This window comes from Miniopterus natalensis, chromosome 12, assembly GCF_054644295.1.
Source record: "Miniopterus natalensis isolate mMinNat1 chromosome 12, mMinNat1.hap1, whole genome shotgun sequence".
Lineage (NCBI taxonomy): Eukaryota > Metazoa > Chordata > Mammalia > Chiroptera > Miniopteridae > Miniopterus > Miniopterus natalensis.
The window spans coordinates 35,327,171-35,348,027 of NC_142092.1; the positions used below are offsets into that span (position 1 = coordinate 35,327,171).

The following is a 20,857-nucleotide window of genomic DNA, read 5'->3' on the forward strand; positions in this document are numbered from 1 at the left end:
GCTATTTCAGAAGAAAAATACAACTTTTCCCTATTGCACTTTGTTTTGTGGTATAAACATAGCCTGAGAAACAAATTACTTAAAATAATAAGTTTGCATGTCTTAGAGACTTATAATTTTCTTTTTCATCATCTAGCTGATGGAGTTTGATTTTGCAAGTACTGCAGTTTCATATTTTGCAATGCAATAAGCTTTGGGTAAGTGGGTAAAATACTTCTTCATTAAAGTCAGGAGAAGGGCAGAGCATGCATTTCTGTAGAATGAGACTTTTCATTTCAGATACTCTAGGTACTGGGTGCCCCTAGCTTTTTAGTGTTGGCAGAGTAACAAAAGGCAAGAGAGTTTCTCCCACTTTCTCCTTTCCTGTCCTGGAGCCCAGTGTGTGCGGGGTTGGTAGGGAAAGAGATAAAGATGCTCTTTTAGCATTATCGCCCATGATCATTGGTCTGTGCACTGTGAAATATCTCTCTGTACTGTGGGGACCCTGCTCCCCATGTCTCACCTCCCTACCTTCAGCCCCAGGATCCTACACTGAGAAGCTAGCAGGTGAGAGACAGAGCTAAGGCACAACAGGAGGCCCCAGAAGAGTCAGGACCTGGTTGTGGGCAGTGAGTGGGACACAGAGGAAGGAGCCCAGGAGATGGGAGGAAGACAGGAGGTGCAAGGCAGAAGGGGCTCCTCTGGGAAAACAGGGGGTCCCCAGTGGGAGCCCCAAGAGTGAAGAAGTATGGCTCTGAGGCTCTGAGGGGCTTTGGAATATAAGACTTGAAAAAAACACATGGACTGTTTCATCCATTTTCTTCCAGAATTCTGGGTGTGTTTAACCACCTGACTGTTTAATCATTTAAGTCATGGATGCAACTGATAGGGGTTTAATGTAGGAGTTATGAAAGAATAAATGTTCCCAGAGTCAAATTTATAGATATTTGTTCCATAACTGAAGTGTATCCCTTGATTTTAAAAAAAATTCTTGAGAAGTTAAGTATAAATGGGCATGCGTCACAGATATAAATAGGCCTGAGGAAGAACGAGGAGTTTCTGGTCAGGACTGTTAACCATTAGGAGCTGACTCTGGTCAAACCACGCAGGAGATAACACGGAGATAGAATGATAAGAACCGAGGGATCGATAGGGAGCCAGGACGGACAGATACTAGGAGTGACTAAGTAACAAAACAAGGACCGTGGAATGGAAGACGCTGCGTGTCAGGGAGCAACTCCTGGTTCTCCTTTTCTCTCTCGCATCCCCGGGCCCTGCGTGGCTCATTTCAGAATGACTCAGGAGACAAGCACAATAGGGACACACAGGGTTTTGGAAAGGTGTGAGGTGGCTCCTGCCCCTGGGAGCCCAAAAAGCGACAGCCAGGAGCCCATCAGAGGGTCTCAATAGGTTAGTGAGAAACCCTGCCCAGAAGAGCACTAGCCCCTCTAGCCAGTGGCATGAGGAGACTGACATTCAGAAGGAGATTCTGGTGGCACAGAAAACTTCAGCGTCAATATGCAGTCTCTTAACTTAAGGGCTGTTGTTTTTCAGAAACTCATTTTCTTTTCTGATAAACTCAAAATGTGGTTAAAGGAAATATGGTTAAAGAAACAAAAGGGTTGGCAGGCCATGCCTGGGGTGCTGGCAGTAGTGTGTCTGTAGGACAAAAGGGAAAAACTATCCTGGAGCACAGGAGCCCAGTCACGGGGGCTCTGGTGGGGAGCAACGGGTTTACATCAAAGCCAATGATGCAGAACAGCCCAGAGGAATTCTTGCTTATCCAGAGACTGGTACCTAATTTAGGAATTATTTAAGTCCTTTAGGATCATCTATTCTTCCCCTTGAGCCAGTTATCCTTCTCATTAACACTGGGAAGAAAAAGAGAGAAAAGTTTAAATTCAGCTCAATCAATGGAGATACCAAAGACCAGCAAGGAGATGGGTGAAGCTCCTCTTTTTCTGGCTTATACTGTTTTTTGATTATTTATGAATTCCATACATCCTAAGTTATCCCTGTCTCTCTTTGTTTTGAAAAATTCTAAGTAGACAATACTATTAATAGTCTTGTGTTTATCACTTTTGTGGATCTAGGTGAAGTGATTAAAGGATACAAAGCCCATTGGCTCGGGAAAGATCATTTTAGATTAAAAGATGACCCTAGGAATAATGTATATCCTAGTTTGCTTAAATTGTCACTGCCTAGGAGAAAAGTCAAATTGTAACTTCTCCTGACAAGTGGAGCCTGACAGGTGGGGTGATGGTGAGGATGATCTCGAAGCTTTAAGTTAGGGGCCTGAGAATTAAACGCCTGCGGGCGGGGCAGACTGAGTAAGTGGGTGAAGCAGGTAAGGCATGAAAGAATCGAGGCAGGGATTCTGTGGCAGCAGAGCGCATGCCCAGTCCAAAGGCGTTCAGAGTGGATTTTAATAGTCACTGCAAGTCCAACGCAATAGCCCTTGTGGGCAGATGCTGCCCACAAGTCACCAGTTTGCCAATTCTGCTTTAAATGAGTTGAAGGAACCAGTAAAGAACTTCCAGCCACGACCACCAGGAAATGTAGGGAACTCTTAATAACCAAAGGGAAATAAAAAGAAATGCCAGGAGGCTGCAGATAGGAAAATGTTTTCCTGAGAGTCAACTTTCCTGGATTCTAGGAATTATAGGAGTTCCACATAAATTCTAGGCAGCATTAAAGAATGGCTTAGTCGTAGGTAATTAAGCAGATGGTATCTTGTGAGTACTTTAAAAAGATAGGGTTTGTTAATAGGAGACTACTTGGGCTCAACAGTAATCTTGTCTCTTTTTTGATAATGTGGACTAATAGAGTGCCATAGATACACAACATTTGTGGTAAATTCCGTTGTGATTTCAGCTGGGAGGCTGACACACTGGCTGACTGGAGGATTGTGGATACCTGGCTGGCTGATGCCACCATAAAAAGTATTCTTTGGAGTGGCGCCATGTCTTGGTTCTGTCTTGGTCCACCTACTCTGTGCTGGTGAGCATTTTGGTGAATTGCGTTGAAGGCACAGCAGGTATGCTTATCAAGCAAACAATGATATGCAATGAACAGGGTGAAAAATTAATATACTGGATGATTAGATCAGGATCCAGAGTCCCTGAGGTGCTGGAATAATGAGTCAAAAGGGGACAAAATTATAAAAAATTCATAGCAATGAATGTTAAGTCCCAACTTTAGGTTAAAAACAATCATCTCACAAGAACAGGTTTGAGGATATTTGAATCAGCTCGTGTGAAAAAGCTCTCATTTTAATTAATTACAGGTTCACTCTGAACCAAAGACATGACTTGGCTGCAATGATCGTAATGCAGAATAAAATATGTAGATCACATAATAATAACTACCATCAATTGAAAGCATACTATCTTATATGTTATCTCAGCGTTTAATACTCTACAGTTAGGTGCTAATACTCTGTTGTACAGATGGGGACATAGGTTCAGAGGAGTAAGTAACCTGCTCAAGGTCACACAGCTAGTTTACTGGAAATTAATATTAAAATATTTCCATTATACCATGTTCTTTCTCTTATAACATGGAAAGAATGACTTGTCCTATTGTACTTTCTGAGTATTGGCCCAGGACATAGTAGTAAAGGAAAGAAATAGTAAAGGAATGAATAAAGGAATTAAAGCTAGGCTCTAACTACAGTACAGAATTAAGTTTCATTTAGGTACCACATTAAGGGGTCATGTTGACCATTTAAAGTGCATAGTGGGAAAGTGAGCAGAGTAGTAGGAGACCTGCTGCATGCATGACAAGCAGTTAAAGGGTCTTGTGATATTTAGGTGGGAAAAGGCAAAGCGAAGTGGGGAGATGACAGTGATCTTCACATACGTCAAGCATTTTTTTCAGAGAGAGAAGAATTTAGTTTCTACACTGTCCTCTCCTAACTCTGAACTTTTAGCTTTTCTGTTTGGTTCCATCAGTGGTTCTCAAAATGTGGTCCATAGACCAGCGGCATCAGCATCACCTGGGAACTTGTTAGAAAATTCTTAGGAGCAGTTTCTTAGGTTCCATCCCAGACGTACTGAATTAGTGAATTAGAACCTGATGGTGGTATATGGGGAGGATACTCAGCGGCCCATGTTGTAACAAGCCCTCTAGATGATTCTGAGGCCTTCAAAATCTGAGAACCATTGGGTTAGATGTTTTTAGCTATTCCTGCCTTGAGTGTACATTGGAGCTCAATGACACCGTGTTTCTTGAGGACAGGGCCCTGCCTTGTGGGTCCTCAGGGCCTGCCACATTGCCTGGTGTACCGTGAAAGCCCAGTATGTACATACCGAAGAACTGAGCTTGGAAAAGGAGCTTGGAGTTTGACGGAACAGACTGCAAGGATTGGCTATCTGTAGCTGAAAGTCTCAAAAGTCTCATGAAAGAAGGCAGTTGCCAATGTAGCTTAATAGGTTAAAATTTTGATTATTTTAATATAAATTTCATTAGCTAGGTATTGACTGAAATAAAGTAGAGGGTATTGGTAACTCAATTAGATCATGATATTCTAAAATTGTATTGCTTTAGATGCATCAGGTTCATTACTACATAAAAATGGGAACAACAAGCATTTTTCAGAATCAAGTTCCTCCAAAGTGCTAATGAGCTGGAGCTCAAGATATTGTATTGAGCTCTTCACATAACATTTGGGTGCAAAAATATGATATAATAATGATGCGTTTAAATGGATAATTATGGAAGTATCTTTGTATTTCTTGAAAGATTCATGCAAATACAATCTGTATAAGTAAATTATATTTTAAAGGGACTGGCAGGGGGAGGAACATGGGGCTCATTATGTGAAGAAACCCTTTCCCCAAATCTTTTAGTAGAGCAAAGAGCCAGCTCTTAACTTTTCTGACTTCAGATTTCTGTATTGGGGTTATCTAACATGACAGGAGAATGATATAACGTTCTATATACTATATAGAATGTGTACAGTTAAATTATGTAGGTTAGACATGTACTTATCTAAATGTGTGTATATACATATCTATCTATCTATCTATCTATCTATCTATCTATCTATCTATCTATCTATCATCTATCTATCATCTATCTATCATCTATCATCTATCTATCATCTATCTATCTATCTATCTATCTATCTATCTATCTATCTATCTATCTATCATCTCTCTCTCTCTCTCTCTCTCTCTCTCTCTCTCTCTCTCTCTCTCTCTCTCGTCATCTATCTAATATAAATAGGACAGGTGATCTCACCTGCCACTCCACTCAGAAAAGACATGAAGTCCTAGAAGACGTGGGAGATGGGTAAATGGATCTATCTTCCCTTAGTTCATCTCTGTTCCCTTGTGCACCTCATGGTATTTCTGATGTGCCCTGTGCAATCCTAGTGCTTAAAGATGTTATTCTTTGGTGCACTTACAAATGTAAAAAAACCCAAAACCACAGCCACCATCAACAAAAACAAGACCCCAAACACAGACAGAGGCACCAGAAGCAGAAGAAGGCCTTGGCTTAGGTTCACTTCTCTGGCACCTGGGCTTGGTTGTGAGGTCGTCCTGGTCTTTTTGGCCCTCGTTAGTCCAGAAGGTCAGCTAATGCAGGGGACACAGGGAGGGTGGGCCTGCACTCTGCCCTGGATTTCTGGGAATTGCTCACTTTGGTCACCCTCCTGGAGGGTGGGACTCTGTATCCACCCAGAGAGGAACAGCGTATGGGGGAGGAGTCTCCTGGAAGTGTTTGCAGGTGTGGGGTGAGAAGATCAAGTGGAGATACTATAGTTTCTTTCAGTTTCCATCCAAAAGGGATTGGTGACATGGTCACGGTATATCCCATACCCCGGTGTCTGCACCTCTCATGCTAGTTCCCCAGAGAGGCAAAGGCTTCTTTGTGTCTTCACACTCCCCCCCCCCGCCTTTCTCTCTTCCCAATCTGTGGCTTTCTGAATTCAAAAAGCATTTCAAAGGCCTCTGGACACAGGCTTTGGAAATATGTCTGAGCAATGGGCAATGTGTCTGCATGGCGCAATTTTCTGGGAACCATATGGCTATGTGTCCATTAATAAATAGCTTTTTCAAGGCCTCGGAAGGAGAAAGATCTTTAGATTTGCATCTCTTTTCTTAGTTTGCCAGAAAATTGCTTTACATCGTATCATCATGAAATGTTCTATTTTGCAATGACAGATGTGTATAAAATCTATTCATGGCTTTAAACTTTATTAATGTTGGCTGAGTACCTGTGGATACAATCACTCAACGGCATATGCATATACACCTACTTATGTAGACTGTATTCTTTGAAGAAATAAAGGGCCAGGGACAGAGAAATGCTCTTGTATAATTTCTACAGAGCCACTAGAAAATGTATGAAGTGAGTAAGCAGACAAAATGTCATTTCATGAAAACTAGAAGTGACTGACTCAAATCTTAGAAGCCTGAATTATATAAATTAAAATCATCAATATATTATACCTTTTCTCACTATTTATAATTTGCTCCTGACCTCTTTATATTGCAAATGTTTAAAATGTAAAGTTACTGCCTGGCTGGTGTGGCTCAGTGGTTGAGCTTGACCTGGGATCCAGGAGATCACTGTTCGATTCCCGGTCAGGGCACATGCCCGGGTTGCGGACTCGATCCCCAGTGGGGGGCATGCAGGAGGCTGCCGATCAATGATGACTCTCTCATCAATGATGTTTCTCTCTCTCTCTCTCTCTCCCTCTCCTTTCCTCTCTCTGAAATCAATAAAAAACCCACAAACAAACAAACAAAACAACAACAAAAAAACCCCCCAAAAACCCCAAAATGTAAAGTTACACCAAATGCTTTATAACACTTTGGGTGTTTTTTAGAACATTGGTTCCCAAATGCTGGGTTTTTGATCGTGGCAGCCTGGAATGAAGTTTTTATTAGTCTACAGCAAAATGAGGAAGGAAAGAAAATGCAAGTTCCTTTGCATAAAGCTAGACTTATTAAATTAAAAAGATTCTTTTCTCTTTATTTTGAGATTTTTCTTAGAGCCCCGCTAGTCCACAAAACCATTTGGTCAATGAGATCTAAAAATACATGACCACTGGGTAGCAAAATCTGCTTTTCCCTTGAATAAGAAGAAAACATAAAATAATTCTGGAACAAAACCGCAACCATTATTCCAACCAATACACAAGTCTCATGCTGTTGTTTATTTAGAAGGCACTGGGCGCGCATACAAGCCAGGCACCTGGGCTATCTGTGCCTTTGGAGAAAACGCTCAGTGATTTACATCAGATGCAAACCTGCTAACGAGCCTTGAGCTGGGCTGGGTTTCTCTCGGTGTGTGTCTGAGTCAGAACTTTCCAGTTTCTGGTCTGAGCCAGCAACTGCCGCCTTGTTCCGAACACAACAATCTCCAGCGTCCAGAAGGTGGCCGCTCCTGCCTGCTGGGGAAGTCTAGGATCTGTAAGTCTGGGATTTCGACCTGGGAACCCTTCAGGCAATGTTCTGTTCTCTCATAAGCCTCACGATTTCTTGGACAGTAAAAGTAAACACAAGGGGTCTCTGATTTTGTGTGTGTGTGGCTGTCCTAACAAAAGCGATTGATAAAACACACCGTGGCTTAAAACATCCCAGGAGACATGTGACCAGGGCACGCACCTTTCTGAAGTCACCCGGATCCTCTCATCGTTGGACGAGTTGAACCGATCATCCTTCTCTCGGAAGTATTCCTCTATGCACTGCTCTTCAAAATCGTGCACTTTCTTGAGCTCGTCATCAGTTATGAACAGTTCTGTGGAAAAGGCATGAGGTATGAGGCAGAGAAGTAGAAGTGATGGCATCTGACCTGTGGGCCTAATGACGTTCCGAATCTGAGCCAAGGTTAGGAGAAGGGGCCTAGGTTCTCTGCGAAGTCTCAGACTAAATCCAGATCCAGCCAGGCAACTGGCGTCACTGTCCCCTTTCTGTGCATTAGACTCACTACGAGTCTGTGAGGTTCATCTGGCATATCTGGTGTACTGCAGGGACTGGTTACAATCACTCAAGCTGTAAGGCCAAACATGTAGCTAAATCCAGGAAAGGGAAGCAACACCGGGAGAGGTTTCTCAGAAGCTCAGTTTCTAGGCTGAGGAGTATGGCAGACAGACATTGTTCACTGGCCTTACTAAAAGCCCTTCTGCAACCTCATCTCCCCTTCCCCCTTCCTAGTACTGAGGCTGGAAAGCCAAATACACACATTTCCAGCCTCCCTTGAAGGTAGCAGCAATGATGAGACCCAGTTTGGCTCAAAAATCAAAAGTCTGCTGCAGGGAGAGGCGGTGTATTGGGAAGAGATTTTGCTTTCCTGATGAACTATAGTGATGTGGTTGTGTCTTTCTACATTTTTTTCCCTTTCCCTTTCTTTTCTGCTTTGAACATAAATGCGGTGACTGAAAGTGCAGCAGCTATTTTGCTACCTTGAGACAACAGTGCATTCACGAATAGCTGAGCCTAAAAATAGGACTCTGGGTCTTTGACTTCAGTGAGCCACTGTTGTGCTCTGGGTTATTTTTTGCTTTGTGAGAAAAATAAAACCTTACTTATTTGTGCTATTGTTAGTCTGGTTTTCTGTAATAGCAGGTAAAGTAATTCATTACTGATGGGCATAGAAAATGGCCCAGTACATATTTGAACACCTTCCTCCCCATACTACCACCAGTTTTCTATTTGTCTAAATTTATGTTTCAGATGGAAATACTGAAATTTGGAATTCCCAGTCCCTTCTAACTCTCCAATTTTAATGTCTAGAAAGAAGTCAGCATTGCTGTGTTAGGGAAGTTGTTGTTTTAGTCTTAGAGAAGCAGGTGATTAAATGGCTTTGATTTCAAACTTTAGATCCACTAGTGATCACCTGGAGGTAATTTCTGGGCTTTTATTCTAGAGGTTCATTGAGTAGAGTTAGTGTAGGAGGTCTACTTGAGAAACCATTGTAGCTTCCTTGTATGGGACTGGATGCCCAATGGTTCTTAGCTGTGGGAGGTACCAAAGGACATTTAGCAATCCGCAGGAACTAATGGTTTTTAATGTGTGGAGGCAGGATGTGCTAACTCCCCTACAATGTGTTGGACAATCTTATACAATGAAGTATTGTTTTGCCTCAGTGCTAATAGAACCTTCTTTTAGAAACACTGGACTAGAAGGTGGATGGTGGAGGGTCTTCTGTGTTGCCCTTTGAATAATGGAAAACAGGGCTGGTGTCCTCATGAAATCATGTAAGTACAACCCCTAAGGTTTAGAAAACATTCAAGAGCTAAAAAAGGATAGGTCAAGAAATGATTATGGAAAATCAAACTCTGTCACCTGCAGCTCAACTCAACTCAAATAATGATGCTTAAATTATATATAATGCAGCTTGGGAGCTCATAAATATGGTTGATATTTGTGGTGGGACCTCTGGAAAGTAAGAAACTTAGAACCTATGAAGGTGCTAAAACAGCCCTGCTGGAGATGGGCTCTATCTCACTAAGGAAGGTGTGAGGCTGCCCTGGCCAGTGTGGCTCAGTTGGTTGGAGCATCGTCCTGTGCACTGAAAGGTCACGGGCTCGATTCCTGGTCAGGGCACATACTTAGGTTGTGGGTTTGATTCCCTGTCGGGTGCATGGGGGTGTGTATGGGAGACAACCTATCAATGTCTGTCTGTCTCTCTCCCCCCACTACCCCTCCCCTCTCTCTAAAATCAATAAACACATCTTCGGGTAAGTATTAAAAAAACAAAAAAGAAAGATATGAGGCTAAGAATGCTTGATTGCAGCCTCTACTGTCTTCTTTCTAGCACTGTTTCTCTGGCAAGCATGCCCCGTGCTCCCTTCCGAGTCTCCAGAGACCACAGTCCTGCATGAACGCCTATAGGAAGCAGGGGGCTATCCGATTTGTGGCTGCTGGGGCCTGTCCCTCGAAGCTTACTCAGGCCGTAGTCCCTTTCATCTGGGTCGCTCTCATGCTTCCTCCATCGGCAACACAGGTGCTGGAATATCATGGTCATGTGGCTGAAGATGATCAGAGGTGGGGGCAGCACTGGCCTTTCATGGAAAGTCATGATGAGCTGATACCTCTGAAACTTCCACACTTGGTTGGATATTGATTTTACCTCAAAAAATGTATTGCTGAAATAGAGACCAGAGAGAATCAAGTGAGAAACTCCACTGCCTGCTGAAGCATCACACCCCTGCAGCGTCCCCATGTCATCCCAAAGGGCTCTAAAGAAAGACCCCCTTACTTAAAGACAGCGATGAGGAGGTTGACCAGCAGGATGTTCGCCACCAAGAGGTAGCAGGCCATGATGGCTGGCACGATCCAGGCTCCTGTCTTGCAGGGAGGCAGCTGAATTATTTTACCGTCCTCACGGGTCTCATTCTGTCCACAGGGTGCTGCAGGAAGCAACACAGGCAATAAATGAGAAATGACGGCTATTTGAATTAAAAAAAAAAAAGACTGATTGAATGAGTTTTTTTTTTAGATGGAGGAAAAAGACAGCCATCTCAAACCAAACAGAAAATAAATAAAATTCCAAAAAAAAAAAAGCCAAAATGGAAAAATGAAAGCTTCATGAATGTCCCAAGGGGCTGCTGCTACTCCGGAGGGGACTTGGTTCCTCTTGTCTTCCAAGTTGTCATTCAACTTGAAAGAGGCGGGTGGAGTCCCCAGCTTGCTCATGCTGTCCCTTGACCCCTGACTTTCACCCAGGGGCCCTTGGTGTCCTTAGGAAGCCTGGCGAGGGCTTTCCTGGGGAGCAGTGGGAGGAGCAGTCTCACTGCCCCAAGTTACTTTCAGAATGTGCTGCAGAGGCCAGAAGCCGACAGCTGTGGGAGCAGCAGCGCGGAGGGCTATTGATTGGGAATTAAGACGGGGCAGCTGTTAATTGCTGTAAGAAACAACCCCAGGCTCTGAGTTAACGATTTGCTGTCTCAGTGAGGAAGAAACAAAACAGAGCAGGGCTGGGGAAGTACTTAGAGGGCTTGTGTCTCGGTTCTCCTGACAAATGGCATTTCATGGGGAGGGCAATGAGGGGTGGTGGGCCAGGACCTTGGAGCCCTGAGCCACCCACTTTCTTTCAGCAACATTTCCATTCCAAAAACGTGCTTTTCAGGGCACGGGGGAACAAAACCCAACTGCACTGCAAAAATGGGCAAATGGAAAAAAAAATAGATCTGGAGGTGGGGGTGAGGAGGAAGGTGATGTGTGGGACTGGGTGAGCGTGAGTAATGTGCTAATGAGGCCGGCTTGGAGTTTCTGGGTAACTTCAGGGGAAACTGGAATCCTTGACAAAACTCCTGGGTGCTGCCCAGACAGCATGGCTCAGGGAGTGAGATGATGGCCTCAGGTGACCAGAGATGGGTGAGGTCACCCTCCCGCTCCAGCTGTCCCTCTCCCTTATTTGGCTTTAGAACTGGGTCCTTTTGCAGCTATCTATATATAAAAAGGGGGTGGGACTTGAAGAGGTCTCAGCAGTTGCCACAGGCAGCTTTTGAAGATCTGCCAGGAATGTTTGCAAAGTTGACCCAGAATCTTAACAGGAGTTCCTGGTGAGGGGAGTTAATTCTCTTCTCAAGAGTCAATGTTGCTAAGCCCTGTACTTTTCTATAGTCCCACCCTTGGCGGCACAGGGGATCACCCGGGGAGCTTTACAAAAAATGCCAGTGCTTCTCTGAGGGTGGCCTGGGCATCAGTATTTCTTTTAAAACTTTCCAGGTAATTCTCAGGTGTCACTAAGGTAAGTTTACTGAGCTAAAATCAGGCTGGAAAAGTTAGGTGATTTCTGACATGTCCTCAAGTCAGAAATGCATCTTCTCAGGCTATGAAGGCTTTCATAATATCAGGACGCCAAGACCCTGCTTTTATGACCAGAGAAAGATGGCCGAGGTGTTTCCTTTGGATCTGCCTGCAAGATGATTGGGTCTTGGATTCAGATGTTTTCAAAGAGCTGGCATCTCTTTTATTATTGGTCATCGTGGCACTAACCACCCACGACGGCTGTCCCTTGGAAGGAAAACCCGGTGGCGGAGGCCCCAATGGCTCCAGGATGAAGTCCAAACGCTGAGGGTGGTTGGCCCAGTGCCATCTCTGGCCACTTCCCACCTCTCCCTATGAGTCTAAACTGGACCAAGTTTTTGCCGTTCCTAGAAATGTCATGCTGTCTCTTACTGCCTGATTTTTGAGCTCTGACGAAGGAACTCCCTGCCAGTCCTTTGCATATTTATTTCAGCTTCTCCCATACTTTTTATTCATCCTGCCTTTATAGAGGTGGTATTACTTTATTGGTCAGAAACATGCACTATAATCAGGCAGACATGGATGAAAACCCCGATTCTACCATTTTCAAATGATGCGACAGCTTGTGCCACAAACTTCAGCTTCCTCATCTGTAAAATGGGGGTAGTAATAGTATGTAACATGGGGGGAGGTCGTGAAGATCATTAAATGAGAGAACGCGTGCAAAGCACTTAGCTCAGTATCCAGCACCTAGCACTTGATCAGCATTAGCTGGTGCCATCCTTAGTGTTGCTACTTTTGTAATGAACAGACTTTAAGTTCCTCAAGGTTAGGAACTATGTCTGATTCCTCTTAGTTCTGCAATCACCATGCACAGCATTTAGTGAGAGGCTTATCGTACAAACATTTAGTGAGTGGTTTATAATATGCTGGGTACAGGGGACACTGGGGATGAAAGAGACAATCCCTGTTGTTCAAGCACCTCGCAGTTTAGCAGGGAGGTCAGACAGGGAACAGACCAGGGCATTGCGGTGTGCTGCGAGCTCTGACAGGCTCTCAGGAAGCACAGGACGGCTGCAGCCTCTCTGGCCTGGGTCGTGCTGAGCAGCCTGGGAGTCAGGACCAGCCCTGAGGACCATCACCTAGATGCTACAGCAACAAGTGCAGTATAAACGAATTAGATGATCCTTGTGGCAGCGATAATGATAATAAAAACGAATCATTAAGAAACAGCCTTCATTGGATAATATCAGCAGAGTGGCTGCGAACATTATATGCAGCGGTTAGTACAAAGCACTGTTCTATAATGGCTTCTAATGATGTCCTTGTTCTGGGTATTTACCTGCGTTAGAAAGTGCTCTGTCTCAAACTTACAGATGTCTACCACTGATGAGCTCAGCTGGGTGAGTTAAAGCCCTGAGAAGCAGCAGATTTCATAACGGGGGATAAGTTATCTGGTTTGTCATGAGGCACCAACCAGTATGTGGGGTGCATGCTCCCAAGGATATGCTCCATGGCACACGCACCCAAGGTGACACATGAGTGGATGTTTAAGGGCATGTGGGCTGGTGGCTACCACCGTGGCTCCTCCTTTCCTGCTTTGGAGCCTGACATTGGGGTTATTCTCCCAACCCTCTTGCAAGAAGTAAATGACTAGCTACTTTCACCTTCATGTCAAGTGTCACCTCCCTCTTCCTTGGTAATGGTGCAGAGCCTCTCTAGTGGATGTCTGCTGGTTCTACCCGCCCCATGTACATTTCCCCTTCTTTGGTAAGAGCACCCTGGTTTCCCTTTATGGAACCACCCTTGCCCCACTCTCTCAGTCCATGGAGTTTGGGTGAAATTAACTCCAATTCTATATCTAGGAGGTTAATCAGTGTGCTTTATCCCCTGATTGCAGGGATTGGTTCAGAGATGGCCATGTGGCCCTCACCTGAGCAATTGGAGCTGATGAACATCAGCTTTGAGAGTTTTGCTGGGACTAGTTAGTATAAAATAGGAGCTCTCTTTTTATAATGAGATGTAACACTACCAAGTGATGTGACTGTATCACAGAGATCCAGCCATCATCCAGCCATGCCTAAAACTAGCCCTCTTCATTTATATGAACCATAACATTCCTTTTTTCCTTAAGTCAATTTTATTTGGATTTCTAAGGGTCCTGGCTAATACAACCACTCTCACCTCCTACTGATGTCCACAGGCCGGTAATAAAAAACATAGATATTTTGGGCACCCCGCTCCTGAGAGGCTGCATTTGGAGTCTTGAAGTAGCATGAAAAGATTCGAAATGGGAAATCTGACCTGATATCAAAGTTGAATCACAGTGTCAAGGTTTCAGGAGCCAGAGGCACTGTTGCTCTCCTTACCCCAAGCAAAAAGAACTTAAGGGGTCTACACTGATCAATGCTCAGTTGTCCAACTGGGGACCCTGACTCAGCAACCAATAACACAGATTTCACCTATTATCAAATAAGTAGAGTAAATACAGTTGGGAAACTTTGGCCAAGCACCTGGACATAGCCAGCTGCTCCCAAAGTGAAGAAAACCTGGTTCTAGAAGTCGATCATAGATAAATTAGGTCAGAGGAGTCACAGGGTACAAGGTACTACATCTACGCAGTTGTGGCCAAATTAGAAGGGATCAAATGTTTGGAGATTCAGATTCTCTATGGCTTATCTGTGTGGGTCACAATGACGCATTGCACAGCAAGAAGTTGGAGGTGCCATTTCTACTAACTAGGCATTAGTAGGTAGAAAAGAAACAGATGATTGGGCTCCAAAACAATGATAGCTTGTGCAGTCATAATTTGGCTATAGTGTTTGAGTGATAGTAAGAAGGCTCTCCCTTTCTTTACATGTTCTGGAGAGCAGCCTTCCAACAGTTGGAGACTTTTTCATAAATAAACTTTTCTTGTAACTAAAACAAGGGTCAACAGCATCTCTCACTAGAAATATAAGCTCCATGGGGATAGGAGTTTTTGTCTGTTTTGTTCAATAAGCAGAACAATAGCTAGAATACTTCCTGGCACATAGTCGGTGTTCAATAAACATTTTGCCAAATGAATACATACTGTACATTTGACCCCAGGCATTTCTGCAAGGGTTACACCTGATCTATTTCACTGTGTCAGTGTCTATTTTCCTATTTAATAGCTCAAGTTTCACAATGACCTGTCAATATGAGATGGTTCCTGTAAGAGCAGATATTTGTTTATTTGTTTGTTTTTACAACTGACAAGTTTTACAATGAAAGGAACATGCCTTGTCTTTGGCAAAGGCTATAGCAAATCTTCCTTCTGAATGCTGCTGTGTAAATCTCCAGGCACACCAGCCATAACACCCGATCCTGTACTTGCGCAGACCTTGCTAATAGATCATGACACACTTTCCTTTTGAGCCAAGTTGAGGCCTTAGAATCCTTTTCAAGACAAAACTACCAAAAAGCACAGCCAATCAACTGAAGTTGACACAAGAGATGGAACCTTTCCCCCAGTTCCTTCAAAAATGAGAATAGGAGGTCTGGGGTAAAAGATCATTTCTGTTTCTGTATTTAGGATCCTCCTCATGCCCACATGGCCTGGCCAATACCCAACCTGTAGCATTTCACAGCTGCCCAGGAACCAGGAAGTTGAAAAATTAGACATCCTGCTTTTCTCAGACCTTGAGGGTCTGTGGGACCTCTCCTTCATGCATCCCAGGCCCCTGGACACCCCCACTGCTCATTTTAAAAGACACCTTTTAAAGTGGGTACTTTCCCAGGGAATTCTCATCCTCGATCTTTATCTGGGATCCTCAAATGGAAAGCACAGGAGAGATTTGGGAATGAACACCCAGGGAAAGCATAGCATTTGCCAGACTCTGTGCCGGGTACTTTATATTGGTCATTGCATTTCAGCCTTCCAGTAGCTATGTAAGAAATATATTATCTTTGCTTCATAGCTGAGGAAACACACACCAAGGGGTGAAATGCCTTACCCAAGACCAAACAGCTAATAAGGGATTATGTGAGAACCATTCACTCATTCATTCAAAAAATACTGAGTTCTTGCTAGGTGTTTGGTGGGACTGGCACTGGAGATACAATTCTGAATGAAGTGGAAATGAATCCTATCCTTTCTCTGACCCCAACGCTTGTATGTACTTTGCTCTATGTGATGTGGCCTTTCCAGGAATAACATATAATAATAGTGACCTCCTATTGCATACTGAAATGTAAGGCCCTGTGCTATGAGCTTTACTTATAACACCTTATTTTAATTTTTACAATTATTATGCCCATTTTACAGATGAGGAACTGAGACTCTGAAAGCTTTAGCATCTCTGTCAGTATCTCAAAGACAGTAAGAAGAGAGTCAGGAGGTCCACTCAAGCCTGCTCCAGCACGAAGTCTCTTTCCTCTGTGCCTCTGAAGAAAGAGCCAGCATGGGGTTGAGAGGAGTCTCTCAATTATGAACAAACACAGAGACAGGTTAATAGGCATCTGAATGTTTCATTTCTATCAACAAGAATAATGGCCTGAACAGTTCAGATGAGGTAATAAATGTATGGAACACTAAAATTCAGAGTGTGGAGAAAGACAATTCATATGATAGGTATCAGGTGCAGGCACACAGTTGCCAAAGATTAAGACATCTGCCCTTTTGAAATCATCCTATAAGGGGAGAAGAAACATTTACTTATTTAATGCACATGCCATATTGTTCCCCGAAAGCATGAGAAATTAAAAATAAAATATCACTATTTGACATTATCAGCATCATAAAAACAATATGATGAAGATGGATATTTCTCAAAGATTGTTCCTTCCTCTCTTGTCTGAAGAAATGTCTCAAAAGCTTATTCCAAATCATAGGCAATGGGATAAAAAGCTTAGTTTAGTGTATGACTACATTTATGTTATTATTATTTTTTTAAATAAAGGATTTTCAACTAAAAATTCATCTTGAGAAGATAAGGAGACAAAGGATTTTTCTACCTTCTTTTGAAAACCCATACAGCTTACCATGGAGGCTTTAGAATGCCAGTAGGCAGTGCCTATGACTGATTCCCAGGGTGAATTAGATTTAGATCGCTCTGCTTTGCTTTGCCTTTTCTCTGATGAGACAACTGGATGGCTTTGTATGGCTACATCTTTCTAGAAGGCTCTTAATCTAAGAGTCTTAGATAGTAGTAGATACAGGCAGAAGTTTTCTTTCTATTTATTTCAATAGGCCAGCACCAGCATCCTCTAGCAATGAAGGACAGGAAGAGCAGAGGTGATAGAAAAGGTAAACTCCAAGCTCACAAAGTCAAAAGCACCACCCACCAGCTCTGCCTTTTACTTCTTGTGGGTCATCTTTTTCCCTTCTCCTAATCCAACTGTTGGTTAAGATGCAAATCGGCAGTGACATGGCACAAAGGCAAGCATCGGCGAGGGGTAAGGGGTGGCCTCAGTTCCTTCGTCGGTGAACGCAAGGACTTGGACTATGGACATTCCCTACAGTGTGGTGACACACAGTTCTGGAGGTCCAAGGTCATTTTAGGACACAGGAACAGACGTTAAACAACATCGAATGGGACAGTGAAAAAGCAATTTCCTTTTCGAGACTCGTTCGATCTTCCCGACTCCACCAGAGAACATGTGCCAGTTTGAGGATAACATTTCTTCAACACTTCCTTCACATTTGCTAAATTCCCTTTGTAGTAAAGCCTGGGCAGGCTGAAGGCTCAAGCATCCGGACAGAATTTCATAACAATGTGGTCTTTTCATTCTGTTTATTCTATGGTTGTCTTCTATTTTCATCAAATAATACTGATTTTTCAACATATGACTATCATATAAATGTTTTGAAAGAAATTAATTTAGATTTTTAAAATGAGCTGATTTAACTAAAAATATTAAAGACTAGAAAAGATGTTACAAAGCAGTGAGTAGTTTATGGGAGTAATGGTTGGGAAAGGCTAGCTCAGATGATCTCTAAGCCTCATTTGGTCCTGATATTTTATCACTCTACAATTCTATGAGAGGAAACAAAAGACCGGAATAACCCCCAGGCTGGATTCTCTATCCCTGGAGCTAGCGGTAGGTCATCTGTAGAAGAAATCTTATTCTTTCCACTCTTGGCAGAAGAGCAAGCAAATACCTAACCTCTACGGTATGATACAGAACCCGGCCACCACAGCACGAAGAGGGGAACGGCAGAGCCTTCAGGGCTTCTGGTCTACTTGCCATTTGCACACATGTTCAACTTTGACCTATTTAGAAAACACAATTAAATTGAATAACCCTCATTTTTTAATCTGGTTAAAGAGCAGGATGTCACAAACCTATGTATGTTGTATGTGAGTTGTGGGGAAGGAGGGGAGAAAATCCACTTCCTAGGGGTTATATAACATTGAGGGAAAGAATCAATATGGCCCCTAATATTCAGGAACACATATATAAGCAAATGCACATTCCTGTGGACATAATTTACAAATTCCCTGGTGAACTACAGACAATGCAAGACATCCATTTGTACTCACAACTCATGCTTTTTGCTCTGATCTGCTGGCACATTTTCCTCTCGATGCTACTCGTTCCCTTACTGACCTCTTAATCCCAGGCTCTATTTTCCTAGCCCTGTCTCCTTTTAAGACCAGGCTGCCCACTCATCTCTGTTTACTGTTAAAACTTGAGCTTTCACACTTCAACTGATGATGCTCCTCAAACAGTAAAGAATTCAGATCATGGTAAGTCCATGTTCAGCTTAAACCTAAATGGCTACTAGTGGGCTCGGGTTCCATTGCCCATCACTTGCTGTCATGTGGTGAGCGGGTTCAACCGTATGCTATTATTATAATAAAAAGTAGGGTGACATATATCCTTGTACAGTGGATTAACAACTTTTTTCTTTCCCAGAAAACATTGGCATACATCAGTTAAAATAAAATAAGCACTTTCATCTTAAAAGATTTATCTGTTAAAAATAATAAACTCAGGTGCCAATCAAGTGAATCTGATCCATCGTTTTGGGATCTACCCACAACTGATCCATCTTACTAAATCATTCTTTGAAGTCACTAGACACAACACACTAACCTTGGATGGGTACAGTTTGTGTCCCAGATTTGACATTTTGCCATCTACGTACTATTGAGTTAGTCAAATAGTGTGTCTGAGCCCGAGTTTCCTCATCTCTAAGCTTGATATAATAATAACAATAGAAATAATATTAACAATAATGATGATGGTACATGCCCATCTTCCCTCATCACTCATTCAATAAGTATTTATGGAGCCCCTACCATGTGCCAGATACTGTTCTAAGTGCTTGGGATACACCAGTGAATGAAATGTCAAAGATCTGTGACCTTCCTCCACAGCCTGAGTTGGGAAGGGGGTATTGGTGGTGAGGGGGTAGACAGAAAATCAACAGCATAATAAATAAGTAAACTCAGTGGTGTGTTAGAAGGGGATAAGTGCTGTAAGAGAAAAGAAAAGGTAGAGCAGGGCAAGAAGGACCAGGAGTGTTGGGTAGCTGTGAGCTGTGTTGAGAAGGTAAGATGGGAAGAGACTCCAGCCTTGAATGAGGGAGCTGGCCAAGAGGCTCTCTGGGGAAGGTGCTCAAAGCAGCAGGCACTGCTAGGGCAAAGGCCCCGGCCCAGAAACCTGTCTGCTGTGTTCTGTGAACTGTGAGAAGTAATGTCTGAACTAATGCAGAGGAGAGTAGTTGGGGAAAAGGAAAGAGTGCTAAGGAGTAGAGGGAGGGAGAGCATCGTGTGGGCCTTTGGAAGGGCGCCCTGGGATCCAATCAGATAATAATGCATTATTATGTACTCTAACCCTTTATTGGCTTTATTAAAGAAACTGAGTAATTCCCCTGTATCCATTCTGCTCCTGCCTGATGGTTTCTTGTTTTAATAAGTAAACCCTCTTTTCATTAATTCTGTGTTTCTGAATAGATCCCCAATGCCTTTAAGTGACATAGGGACTAACCCACTGTCCCCAGGTGGGAAAATGGAAGCAGCTGAGTTCTGGTCCTCCACAGTTTGCAGTGGCAACTCTGAGACTCTCCTTCCCATCCAGCTATCATAAAGAAATAAATGGCTAATGAAAACAGGAGCTTAGGCTCACTCAGGCTTTCCCTCCATCCTACCCACACAAATAGCTCTCCTGTCTTTATTGGCCAAACAGCAGCCCCCTAAGGGAATGCTGATTCCTAACCTGATGTGAGCAAAATCAATTTTTATAGATAGAAGAAACCCTCACAGTAGGAGGCTTCGGAGAGGGAACGAGGTTTCTATTGATGATGACTTCAGAGCACAATCCCAGCTTTTCTCATTACAGCAAAACTCCTTAGTGGTGGCTGCTTAGTGCAAACTGTAAGTGTATCTACTGTGTGTCAGGAACAATAAGCTTAGGGACAGACAAAACCCTTTTGTTCCTTGAGTAGCCTTTCCTGAGGCAGCATTCCCAAACAAAAGCTGTAGCCAGTGCTTAACCTGAAAATTTCTGAACAGTTTGACTCAACAGTTTGCATATCCATCACAAAGTATAAGAGAAAGGGTAGATTCACATTCTCATTTCATTTCTTCATGAATACAGGAAGGTTGTTGCTTCTTTTTTAAGTAAAAGTGATGGTTTATATAAAATCTGTATTTTTCTCTTAGACCTGAACAAAAACCACACACACGCACACCCCTCCCTCTCCCAAAGATGCTGCTGTTTTCATAAATGATAAATTAGTTGACCATGTTGGTTAGAGTATATTTGAAAATACTTTGTCATTGCATAAATTACAAACTAGTAAAATGTGAAAGCTGACCTATATTTGTTTTTTAAAAAAATATGGCCATCTCATTTTTAATAAGCTTATGCTTCACACAGCTCTACTCTAAACAATGCTCTGTGGTGGCATTTCCTTTGGCCAAATTGGTCTGAATAGACCTGTGGAAAAATCCAAAACTAAACCACAAGCAGCATAAAATTGGCCAGTTTCTGGGTCCAACATAGAAAGGAAATAAGTCGGGCTTTCCCCCACGATATCCCTTGCCTAATTGTGAAACAAAGGCTGTCCTCTGGGCTCTGGTAGAGCAGCTTGTGGGTTGCAAGCTTGGGGGTTTTGTAGGACTGTTCTGTCTTTCTTTCTCCATATCTTGGACTACTATTTAATCAAAAAAGGATGGTTAATGTGCAGGCTCTGTGCT

General features: G+C 43.0%; 1 protein-coding gene across 16 annotated transcripts in view; it reads right to left on the reverse strand.

Moving 5' to 3' along the window:
• Nucleotides 1–20,857, reverse strand: part of TRPM3 (transient receptor potential cation channel subfamily M member 3) — a 656,939-nt gene that overhangs the window by 3,390 nt on the left and 632,692 nt on the right. For all 16 annotated transcript variants that reach the window (XM_087823176.1, XM_087823170.1, XM_087823177.1 and 13 more), the window contains 3 exons: nt 10,195–10,345; nt 9,882–10,081; nt 7,599–7,731 (listed from right to left, as the gene is read on the reverse strand). In XM_087823176.1, the coding sequence (XP_087679302.1) occupies nt 7,599–7,731; nt 9,882–10,081; nt 10,195–10,345 (484 nt within the window). The remainder of the gene's footprint in view (nt 1–7,598; nt 7,732–9,881; nt 10,082–10,194; nt 10,346–20,857) is intronic.